This window comes from Phalacrocorax carbo, chromosome 2, assembly GCF_963921805.1.
Source record: "Phalacrocorax carbo chromosome 2, bPhaCar2.1, whole genome shotgun sequence".
In the NCBI taxonomy this organism is placed as follows: domain Eukaryota; kingdom Metazoa; phylum Chordata; class Aves; order Suliformes; family Phalacrocoracidae; genus Phalacrocorax; species Phalacrocorax carbo.
In genome coordinates, this window is record NC_087514.1 from 101,089,947 (window position 1) to 101,102,515 (window position 12,569).

The 12,569-nt window shown below is 37.4% G+C and overlaps 1 protein-coding gene across 4 annotated transcripts in view; it reads left to right on the forward strand.

Moving 5' to 3' along the window:
• Positions 1–12,569, forward strand: part of CDKAL1 (CDK5 regulatory subunit associated protein 1 like 1) — a 420,128-nt gene that overhangs the window by 387,863 nt on the left and 19,696 nt on the right. For all 4 annotated transcript variants that reach the window (XM_064443696.1, XM_064443697.1, XM_064443698.1 and 1 more), the window contains 2 exons: positions 3,782–3,865; positions 7,144–7,308. In XM_064443696.1, the coding sequence (XP_064299766.1) occupies positions 3,782–3,865; positions 7,144–7,308 (249 nt within the window). The remainder of the gene's footprint in view (positions 1–3,781; positions 3,866–7,143; positions 7,309–12,569) is intronic.

Consider the following 12,569-nt stretch of genomic DNA (forward strand, 5'->3'; position numbering starts at 1 on the left):
CCTAATTTGGCTGCAGCCAAGAAGGCTGTTTGACATTTCTTACTGTTCACTCATTTTGGAAGATCAGCCAGCTGGAAAAACTGCTTTTTATGGTATTTGGTAAAGGAAAAACTAAGTTATAGAATTATCGTGTCAGAATTTCCTGTAGGATAAATGAAATTAAATAAAAGTTTATAAGCGATTTGATTACTAATTCTGAGATTTACAAACTATCTGGCAACTGTTGCAGTGTAGGAGGTGATAGGACCAGCAGCGCTTGTTGTGTTATTTTCGGTGAAAAAAAATTCTCCGTGTGCAAATGATGTGACCAGTCTGTCTTGGGAGGGGGGAGGTTGCCAGGCAAGGTTTTTGCTATCATTAATTATTATTTTCATGCTATCCTCAATAAAGAAAAAAGATACTGGTTCTATAGGAGTCTTTCCAAACTGAGATGCCAGGGCTGAGTTTCCTCAGTTCCAGATGCTTTGTCAGAATTGTAGTTCCCTGAGAGCTGGAACTCATGCATACCTGTGGAAGCAGATGAAAGAATAGGAATAAAAATAAGATACTGAATTACTTCTGCTGGTACATGCCTGAAAAAAATCTTCAAAGGTTATTATAATTATGACTGTTATTAGATACCGTGTCTGGTTTCTGCATATTTAAATTATTTCTGAGAGAGGTGAAACTTAGGCACTTCGAGATCCCAGGGGAATAATTGCAGAAATTATGTCATATTCCAGTTCTTGAGCAAATTTCAATACCAAAGCTGCATTCTGCGTACTTACATTTCTTCTTAATTATACTTGGATGCAGGATAGATAGTAATTTTCTGTCTTACAAATGCATGTAGCCAATTAGTCTTGTAGATCATGAATACCCAATGGTCTAACTCATTAAATGGAATTTTCCTTTTCAGTTGTTATGGCAAAAGAGTCTGCAAATAGCTGAATATTGTCAGTCTCTGTGAGCTCAGCCTTGGCCAAGGCTACAAATCCAGTAACTTGAGCAAGTGAGCAATTACTGGGTTTACCTGTACTCTTTACAGTATGCCACTTAGTCTTGTGAGCATGTCTATGTATGTTTTGTAAATTGGTAGAGGCTGTTTGGGTCCCGCACCTCTGGTACTCAATTTTAATGATGCAGTTCTGATGCTACGTCATGAATTCAGTCTTCCTGATTTTCCTTCCGTTTGTGAGAAATTCTGAGCCCAGAAACTGTCTGGCCTACTGAGACATGGAGGCCTGAGCTCTTTTTGCTCATGGAAGCAAAGATAAGAAAAACTGGCAATGTGTCTCTGCAGAAACCACTGCTTACATCAAATGGTGAAACATAGGTGTTCTTTTCTTCTTCCCTCTTTTTTTTTCTATTATTATTTTTATTGTTGTTATTATTATTATTTATTTGCATATTATGCTTGCCATTCTGTCATCTGAGAGTATGAAGATAACACATGTCGCTTAGACTACCTCACAGGCAGTATTCATAGAGACAATGAAGGCAGAACGTTACAACCAGCGAGAAGCAGGGAACTGCGAGACACTGGTGAAATGAGTTACAGAACCAGTATTGCTTTGAGCTGGTTTTGCTAAGTTATGGTATTGATATGGTAAATAATGAATACATTGGACTTGACTTGGTGATTGGCCTTGGTGCTTTTCAGTGGTAGCATGTTTTCCCAAGGGTGAGTGTTGCTTATCTAACATTTCATCATCGTCTTTTTCATAATATTGCGTGACATCTGAGACTTCGGTGCTGTAGTGCTACGGCAGATACTGGGCTGTGATTTTAAAAGCTATCGTCTCAAATATTATAGAAACAACAAAACCTGTCCTTTCAGGAGAAATGTTCCCTGTAATCTTATTACTGGCATAGTTATCCCTAGTGCCTTCTTGACGTATTTGCAAAACTCCTCTGGGGATTTGAATGTAATAACTGTTTTCTTGAAAGAAAAAAAAACATTACTGTTTAGGGGAATGGTAAACAGTGACACTGGATTTAGGTTACTTGTGTTATATCTGTCATTATTTGTAATTGCAGTCTTCCCAGAGGAAAATGAATGGAAATTTTAAATGTGCTATAACCAACTCTTAAACACCTATTAAAAGTATGCAAAAATATACATCTTTTCTATCATTAGGAGTCTGTTACTGGGTCTGTAACTCAGGGCTTGTGCCCCTTCTGCTGTGTACCCCACGCTTGTGATCCTGGAGAATTAACTCAAACTGTCTTTGGGAAGGTGAGCTGGGTGCTCACTGTCTCCCTGCTCTCCAAGGTTTACTGTGGGAATACTCCAGGTATGTACACAGGGGAGGCAAGAGTTATTGCATGAAGTCTTTCTGTTTGGCAAGTGGAGAGCTATGTACGTGTTGCGCGCGTGTGTGTGTATGCACACGCTGTAATGTGGATGTGATATTGCTGTTCTTATTTCTCCATGTTCTTCTTTCTGCCATTGACTGGTAGAGAAAATCTTCTCTTTTACTGCTTGTACCCTAAAGAATCACAACAGTATCATCTGATCTGCATCTTCTTGCTAATTCACACGGACCTTATGATGGACCTTAAAAACTTCTACATAACAGTTGCCACTAGGAGCTGGTGGAAGTCCCTAAGGGAGGGGGGAAGGTCTGGAATGCAGCTTTGTTCACAGATATTAAAAGTTTGGAGTAAAATGTGAAACCATTTTTGATTCTCAAAATAGTGTCAGCAATAAAAGCAGTGAGTAAATTTAACTTGCTAGACAGTTGTAATCTGCAGAATACATTTGTCAAATAGTTTGGAAAGAATCCAGGGGACTTTCAGCTGAAAAAAAAATAGAGACGGGCTCAGACTAAAAATGTGAGCTAAATGTCCTCCAAGGTTTGCAGAAATTACACTATGAACTTCATTACACAATTCAATAATAGACAAAAGATATTACGTGGCGATTTTGGAGAAAGTCAGATTTTTTTAATATCTACTTGGCAACTAAAAGCAACTGATTTGTCTTGGGGTCTTCCCTTTAACTAATTGTAAAATTGGTGCTTCCTTTAAACTGTGTTAGTGCATTTGGAAGTTGGGAGGTATAACTGATACACTGGGATTTTTAGCCCAGTGTTTATTTGGCCTTTAATATTGCTGTGTCTGTGAGTTGTTAAAAAATCTTTTTCACTGAGTCTTTGTAATATGCGGTGTTGGCTCCACTGTCACAGAAATCAATGTGATCTCATGAGTGCAGCTTAGTGAAGTCACCAAGAAGGGAAAAAGAGATGCCCTATCATTGCAAATAACAAGTGTGGCTTTTTGAAGAAAAAGAAGGCAAATAGATGAGCTTGATGGCATCTAGAAGTTGTGCGGCATCCTCCAGTTCCCTGCTTCTCTCAGATGCTCCTAATTGTTTTATTTGTCATAGGGCTGTTGGGGCGGGGAAGGTGTTACCCTTTTTGTGATTGATTGCAAAATTTCATGCTGAAGGGGATTTTTTTCATTAGTTGGATGAAACAGTACCGGACTCTGTGCACATCTGGCATTATTATTTGTTATTGTGTTAATAAGTAAAAATCAGTTTATATTTCTGAACTGGATTTTCATGTTAAGCCATTACAATGCCACAGTTCTAGCCCTCAGTTCTGATTTTTAACCCTGTAAGTTTTAGACAGTTTGAACTAGGGCTTTCTCAGCCCCACTTTCTTGCTGACACAGAATTTCCTCAGAGAATTTGATTATTTCTGCTAAGAGTGTTTGTTTACAGTTGCAGCTCTCTTCTGAGTGTAATTCGTTATTTTTCTTTCCTGAGTCATCTCTCTTGTCTTTTGTTTTCCAGGTTGGTGAGAGGCAGAGAGTTCTGGTAACAGAAGAATCCTTTGATTCCAATTACTATGTTGCTCACAATCCTTTCTATGAGCAGGTATGGTTAAATAAACAAAATAAATCTTCTTGTTTTATCTTTGCTTTCTCACAATCTCAGCAACACAGTGTGCCACAGTGCAAAAAACAAGTAAAGAAATAGGAACATTTTCCAGGAAAGGACCTCTTCAAGACCCCGTGTGACCATCAAGACTTCTTTATGAGATATTTTGTTTCTGTGTTGTAAATACAATTCACCTGAAATTATGTTAAGAAATACACAATGGCTCTTTGAGTATACAATATGAGGAGGTTACATGCTTTATATCCAAATAACATTATTTGAATGGTTTAAGAAGCTGTTAATTATTGCAGTAATTTTAACTTCTGTGTTTCCAAAGCTTTGATTTCTGAATAGTTGAATGTTTAGAATTTCCACACATCTTTCAGAAAATCCTTTCAGACAATGTAATTTAAAAAAAAAATAATCAAACAATAGGAAGGGTCAGAAACTTCTTTAGATTAACACTCAGCCTGATATGTTGTATTTCCTTCTACTGACTTTCTGTAAATTAATTCTGTCCACACAGAAGCATTAACTTTGAGCTAGGAAGGAAATACAGCATCTATTTCATAAAACTATTATTTTTGCTCAAATGCAGATGGCTTCCTGAAAACCAGTAAAATTGGCTTTTCTGAATCATCATGATTTTATTCTGGTTTTGCCTTTAGCTTTCTCTCCATTTTCTTGCACTGAGTTGCCTACAGTTTTCTTTTGCTACCTTTAGGTATTCAGTTGTCTGAACCTGATGATGGCTGTGCTTACATAGTCACCAATAGTGCTTTCTTCTGGTTCTGCGTTATGTCCCAGCATTTATTTACTTATTTCTGCTTAGTAGTAAGTAATACTACTGCTCTTGACATATCGGTTTCTATTAGATAACTGGTTCACTGATTATTTTTTCCTCAGTTTCTTTTTTTTTTTTATAAGTCTCTTTTTTTGTTACATCTCTAACCTCTTTCTAAGTGTTACCTATCACTGTTCCTTGCTTTTGTACCTTATCAGTCAGATTTAAGGAACATGGTTTTCTATATAGAGATTAGAAAGAAATTGCTTGGGGCTTTTTAGTGTTCAATGCTTGTTTTGTGAAAGTTTCATTAATTAAAGGAAAAGCAGTTATGTGCAAAAAAAAGTGTTGATGTTTTATGGGGTGTTTGTAAAGCATCTAATAGAGCTTCTGATTGGGACTGGTAAAGCATACATGAAATACAAATAATAACATGGGGAGTAATTTTAAATTTTATTATGGAAGAAATACTTCCCATTATTAAAATGTATGTCTTTTCCCTAAAATCTTATGTGTGGTATGTTTGACAAGGGTAATATCCTACTGTTTGCCCAGGTAAGCACAAGACTCGGTGCTAGTGACTAACTTCAGGAGCAGTAAATTTAATGAGAGTAAATTGAAAACCACTCTTGAGTCACTAAATATCGTATTATACTTTGGAAGCTGAAGCTCAGAGTCCTGGCGTAATGTTCTGTTAACTCAAACAGTTATCAAGCCTATTCTTTCTTCACAAAGCTCCTATTAAAGGAGTTTGCTATTAGAGCCACATGGGTAGAGCTACACTGACAGACTTCCTGGTAGAACTGGAGGCTTTGGTGGTGCAGTTTAAAGTAGTTCATTGGACAAAGTAGTCTAAAACTGACCAGAGGGTACTTTACCAGAACAACAGTCAAGTCAAGATGAGTGTTTCTCTTGGTATAATTTTGTTTCTTAAAAATACGGTTGGGGATTTTTTCCTAACAAATACTTATATCGGAAAAATATATGACTGTATGCCAAGCCTGGCTGCTTGGTTGTTTAGAGTACCTCCCAGATATTGTCATTTAACACGTTTCTTTTTCTGAAGTAGTAGTCGTTTGCCCATGTCTGTGCCTGAGGACTTATATTTAGTTACTGCCATTTTGCATTTGGAGATACCAAGATTTACAGAGGACACGGGCACAGTAATACTTAGCTACCTGATTTTCCTTTGATTTAAATTTGCCCAAGATTAATTATGTGGGAAGAATTGTGATCTAGTCGTGTTGTAATACTGTCTCAGCATTAGGATCTTGGTTTTGTGTTTGCATCTTAGTTCCAGTTAGTCTCAGCTTGTCCATCTCTGAAAGGCAAAGATGCCTGCCTTTCTTGAAAGATGCTTAGCAGAATCCTAGGATCTGGAAACTCCTACCATCATGAACACTTCGAGCCTTCAGGGAAAAAGTGAAACTGCTGGTGATTATTTCCTGCAAGTGGGACAACCAATTCTTTTGATAGGTCAAAGCGGAGAGACACTGTTTGGCAACAAAATGCTCTCCAAGTGTGGTTGGGACAGAGTTCTCATCTGAAAATGCTCTGCACATGTTGTCTAAAAATCAAGCCATTTTAAGGCGTTTCCATTTCAGCATCCAGAAATCAAGATATACCTATGTGCTCATCACCTTTGAAAAGCTTGCATTTGTGTATGGATGAGCTTCAAGTAAATGTGAATAAATAAGTCCCTGTGATTCATTTTTCTATTGTTTAATCAGGTAATTATTCTGCTTTGCTTTTTTTAAGCTGCTTCTCCTTTCTATGCCATTTGCTCTTCCAGCAAAAAGTGTTGCTCCTGTATGTTGGGGTCTTTCTTTTGTAACATGCATGACCTAGGAACATCTGTTATGTGGTGTCTTTTTTGTGATGTCCTTATGGGACTGTCTGATAACATGGTTGTGCAAGTTCAGGAAAGGGTAGCATTAGTTGCTGACCCAAGAAGCACACTCATCCATTTTTACAGGCATTCATTGTCAATCATGCATCTCACCTGCAAAGGACCTGCACAATCAAAATAAGGGGTTGTGCAAACAGAAACAAGGGCATAATTTCTGTCCTGAAGCATTTACAGACTCAAAAACATTTTCTTTTCTGTAACAGTACCATGAGATAGATATGACAGTAGGAAGCTTTACAGAGGTCTATTAGAACTGTGTAATGCAGGTGCCCTTGGGAACTGTTTGGGGCTGGATTCAAATGTTGCAACTCAGGCCCAACTTTCTCATCAATTAAACGACAGGAATCACAGAATCAGTTGGAGTTGAAAAAAGCTGAGCTAAGACTGCAAAGCTCTTGAAGAATGCAAGCTGGAGATGTTACTGGTCAAATGTGTTAGGGCTATAGTGTATGCTGATGACTAAAACTATAAAGTTTTAGGATTTGTTCTGATGTTTATCAAAAATCTGTTTTCTGAGTGAAGCTGGAGACACTGATGTCCTTTGTGGTATTTAGTAACTATGTCTTTATCTTTATTTGAAAGGTTCTTGTGCCAAAGGATCCTCTGTTAATGGGTAAGATGGTAGAAGTGAATATTTATGAAGCTGGAAAACATTTTATGAAGGGGCAACCAGTGTCAGATGCCAGAGTTTACACTGCATCCATCACCAGACCGTTAGCAAAAGGAGAAGTTTCTGGTTTAACAGAGGTGAGTAAAAGACATTTTCTGCTTTACTACACTGGTGAAACAGCAGCTGTTCAAGCATAATGATTCCATGCTATGTATCTGTTATCATTTTATAGTTTCCCTTTTATCTATGCATGAAGCTTTAATCTTTCCTGACAGATTGAAATCTGAATTTAGAAGATGTATTTGCTGATGCCCATAGCTTTACTTTGCTGACTGTAAAGGCAATAATAGGTTTGTTTCTTGTTCCAGGGTGTAAGATGAGGAAAGAACATATTAGAATTGAAAAGATTTCACACCAGTGATTATATAATTTGAAGTATTTCAGTTCTAGTTTAGTGGAAGGATGAATCTGTTTATTTTGCATTACAAAACTCTTTTTAAAAGTGTGTATTGATTACATGTCTGTTAGATCAAAATTTGGTTGCGAGATTCAAACTTAATTGATGGGTAAAGGTATAGAATATTTACAATATATTTTGGAAGAAGGTCAACATCTGATTTAGTCATGTAAAGAAAATGAAACTCTTTTTTTAAAAGAGATCTGATCCTTATTTTACACCTCGGTAGATATGGCTGTTCGCCAAGTATTCTCATACATTTCATGGAGCTCTAGTTGTAAAAACTGATGGAGTGTGAAATGAAAATGTGTATCACATTTCTAAGCATCATTTGATGTCCTTTCTCCAGCACTGTTGTTAGGATCTCCAAAAATATGTAGCAATAATTTAGCACATGGAAGAAGGATAATTGGCAGTTTTTCAGCCACCTTGCTTCTTTTACAGTAAATTCTTGACAAGTATTAAAGTATATATGCATCCTTGTTAAAGTTCTAAGTAGTCATATTTAAAAGAAATAATCAATGCATACCTTATATGATTAGTATTAAGCTAAGCTACTCGGTCTCTTGAATAAACCTGGCTAAGGAAACAAAGAGCAACAACAATGCACCTACTGTAATGTGTTTGGCAGATCATGAAACTTAAGCACAAACACGTTGCTAAACTCTCCTTTGAATAGTGTGTACGTGTATATTGGCCTGATAAGGGTCTGTAAGAGGCAAAACCAGCTAAAACCCTCAAATTGTCTGATTGGACTATGCAGCTATTTAAATGCATCTGATTTTTTCACAAGAACATTCTTTTTAATAATCTGCTGGAACAGAATCAAGTCTGTCATTAAACTGAGTACGTTCTGCCAGAAGCTTGTAGCATGGGAACAAGCAAGCAGACGACCTAAATTTTATGTTAAAAATGAGAAAGAAAAATATTAAAATTGAGAATACTGATAATTTCTATAACTACTCATTGAGATGTATAGATCTGCTTCTGCTCTTTGAGTAGATATGAACAATACCTGGAATGCCCAAATAAATGGCTACAGCAAGCGAATGATAAGGCAAATTGCTGCTTTTCCCTTTTGTGGCTGCCAGTGCTCCATCAAGGGAGTATCTTATTTATGTGCGGTCCACTGGACGTGTTAGGAACTTACACTTTCTGGGAGAAAACAGAATCTCAATTCTTCAGTAAATGGGACATCTTTCGTACAGGGAAGCTACAGCTGAAAGCTTTTAATCACGCTTGGCCGATGTATAATCTGTAGAACGTGAACTGAAATTGTTAGTGGGAAGTTTCTCCTGACAAGTCATATGTAAATGGCCTATCAGGAACTTTCCTTACGTTCCCAGGGAAAGAAGTCAGTTTGTCACAAAAGTCACCATTGTTTTTTGGCTGGCTGAAAGATGCTGTTTATGTTGTTCTGTATGGTTGGACTGCTGGGAAACGTTTCCTGCTAGATGCACTGGAGACATGTAATTCTAACCTAAGATGCTTATAAGCAAGGTAAGAGGGGTGACATATGTCATATGACTCTTTATATAGCTTGTTATGTGCACAGATGGCAGGTTGAGGAAAAAGGGAAACAACTCAGAAAGTATGTATTCAGGTACTCCCTCAAAAGTAGCCAGAGATCGTGGTTCTTCAACAAGACCCCAAGGGTCTCCGCCAGATTTTCAAAAGGGCAGCAAGCTGAAGTAAAACCTTGGATAACTTTTATTTCAAGTCAACCTATCAAAAAATGTAATGGAGAGAAGAGTTACCTAAAATAGGTTCTCAAAGCTAAAATGAAAACACATGTGGCCCTTTCCCTTTCTCCTTCCCAATTTGCACACAAATGAGCAAGAAATAGGGCCTGATTTACATTCCCAGGTTCGAAAGGACGCATAGCCGTGTGCCAGGCGGCCCTTTTAAGATCAGGCACTTTTCTGTTGCTCAGCACGGCTGTCCTCTGGGCAGAAGCTCTTTTAGACATCGACCAGCATCCTGTAGCTGCTGTGCTATCTGAAGTGCTCAGTAAGACTCTAGCGGACCCCTAGTCTCACCCTGTCAGTGGTATGACTTGCTCTCATCTCCTTTATGTTTGCTGGTCCATGATGAGATCTAGTTCAGAGAAGCACACAGAGAAGAATTAAAATGTAGATCAAAAGAATGTGATAATGGGCTGTGCTGCAGTAAAACATTTATATGCTTCAGTCCATTTCCATTCAACAAAGCACTTGGCTCTTTCTTAATGACCGTGTAAATTACTGGGGCTGCAGCACACACCTTACAGTGCAGCACGTTGTGCAAGAAGAGGGGTAGATTGCTGAGTCAGGTCTGTAACGTAGTTGTAGACAGTCTGCAGCAGTTAAAAAGATGCTATTTTTGTAGTGTATGCTAGGCATCACTTGCTATTATTAACAGTATTTTCATTAGCTTCCATAGGGCACAATAAAAGATGTTTCAAAATACGTCACAGGTGTACTTCCCTCTGGTGAGGAAAGTTCATAGAAAGAGAGAAAGCTTTCAAAACTACAGTTTTTAAGGAAATTAATCACATGGCAAAAAAGCAAAGTTATAAAATTTGAGAACACCGTAATGTGAGGATGTCAAAGGAAGCCACAAACCCATCCTTGAGAAAGAAGAAACTTGTATAAATGCTGTGATGAGGAATACCTCCAAAGGACCAGAGCTTATCTGCAATTCCGTTCTCTCTTTCTCATCTGCTACATGTCCCTCAGTAATATTTTCTGATGAGTTCAGAGGGAGCACCACAAGCAACATGGTGTGTTTGAAGGAGCAACTGTAGGCCTTTTTCTTGCTCTTTTCACTGCATGCCTGGGGTGACAAATTGGTCCAAAGAAAAACAAGTAGGTCACCAACGGGAATCAACAGATTTGGCTGGAAAAGATGAAATGCAAAATGTCACAAAGAGGACAATTTATAGACTCCATAAAATATTCACGCATTTTACATCTGTGCCTTATAAATAAGCAGCAGACAAATATTGATAGAATTAATTCAAGATATTTCTAGCGTATCTTTTTATCATGCTTTTTCAATATATGAAAAACACACCTAATATGTATTTCCATTAATGTATTAATGACGTAGAATTTCTTAGCAGTTATTATATTCTCTAAGGGAAAAACTGTGGCTAAGTAGATGGGCTTAGAATAAGGTCTCAACATTCAATAACGTTAGGCTCTGTGACAGAAGCTGGGACATGAAGGACAGAGGAATGTTGGAATCAGCAGCTCAGGTTCAAAAGCTGTCAAAGTGATCAGGCTTACTGATTTTAGAGGACATATTAGGCATTAAAATGCACAGGTGTTTGCCAGGATTTTTTTTTTTAACTCCAGCATGAATTTTTTACAAAAGCCACTCGAAAGTGCATAACATCTCCAAGTTACACAGTTTTACAAGAGGGCTATTTTGGGGGGCAAATACATTTGGAGATTTCAATTAACTCAGAAATTTAAATCTACTGTAGATTTATTTGGGTTTAAAATGCGCAGTTGCTAATTCAGTAATAGAAAAATGTTTACAAGGTATATCGCAGAGGTTATATTGGTGAAAACTGAAATCAGTAATGCATGAACACATGCGTAAAGGCATTTTTATATTCGGTTCTAGTGAATCTAACAGGATATATGTTGACTGGGCATTAAAAAGTATTGATGGTAACATTAAAAATTATCATTCAGGCAGAACAAGCATGTCATGAGTTACCAACTGCAGTTACAAATAACAGTGAATAAATATTTCAAAACTTTGATCAAGAATTAGTTCTAAGTTTCACGGGAAAAAAACAAGATGTAAATGCTGCAGATGTGGTATCCTTCCTCTGAGGTAGGCCTGGAGCTGGCAAAGCATTAAGGATGTACTTCAGCATTTTGAGATTCAGTCAAGCAGTTTGGTGTGTCTGCTATTTCTTCAGTGCTCTGGGAGACTAGTCTTTGAGATTTTGGAGGTGGGTTTGCAATGCACATAGTACTGAGTACGTTGTCACTGGATAATAAAGATTTTTGAAAAGTCAGAAGTGTGTGTCAATGGTCTGAACGTTGTATAATTTTAAAATAACATTTTAATATTTTTATTAATGTTATTTGGCCATGTTTAGGGATCTTGACAGTTTCTCAGCAGCATAAAGTAAAATACTTAATAAATATAACCTGTTCACAGGCAAATGTTTTCCCAAACCTAATAATTGAAAAAAAAAAAAAGAATCTTCAAGATAATGATAACTTGTTAGAAATGGAAATAGAGTATGTTATGCTTCTGTACTCCAAAAATAATTCTAGTTGTTTACATATGTGCTGTGACTGGAGGAAAAAAAATACCGCAAGATGAGAAATATATGAAGAAGAGACCAAAGGACTGAGGGATAAAAATATAAAGCTGGCTACTTGCCAGAATTGCAATGCATTGCCAAAATCAAAGCCTTATAAGTCTGAGGGCCTTTCGTGGGAAATTTTAGTCAGATGGAAAAGTAAAACATGAAAAAAAACAATTTTAACATGCTATTTAGTTATGTAGATATGATTATTTTATGTTCAGAATTCCTGTTTCTATAACGCATCTACAACTGACACTCTTTTCAAACAAACGTAGGTGCATCTTTCTCTGTTATCTGTTATCTGTTTTCCTTTGGTTTATGTGATAACATTCTCCACGTCTAACACATCTCCTGCGAACGACTCCTGCTGGCAGTCCCCATTTGCAATATCTCGTTTTGTGAGTCTGGGATCTTGGTCCATATCTCTGTGGCTCCCGGGCCATGGTAATATCCACAGCTGGCCCGTTAAGCTAAGACTTATTCGAGTCATTGGGATCATTGGAGGAAATAAGGAGTGAGCCACTGATTTTCAGTTAGCAAGCGATTGCTTCATCAGTCTCCTTGTTCCTGTTTCTCTCTGTCCTGCCTTCATGTTTTGCAGTAGGTTATTGTGGCATTGTATTTCT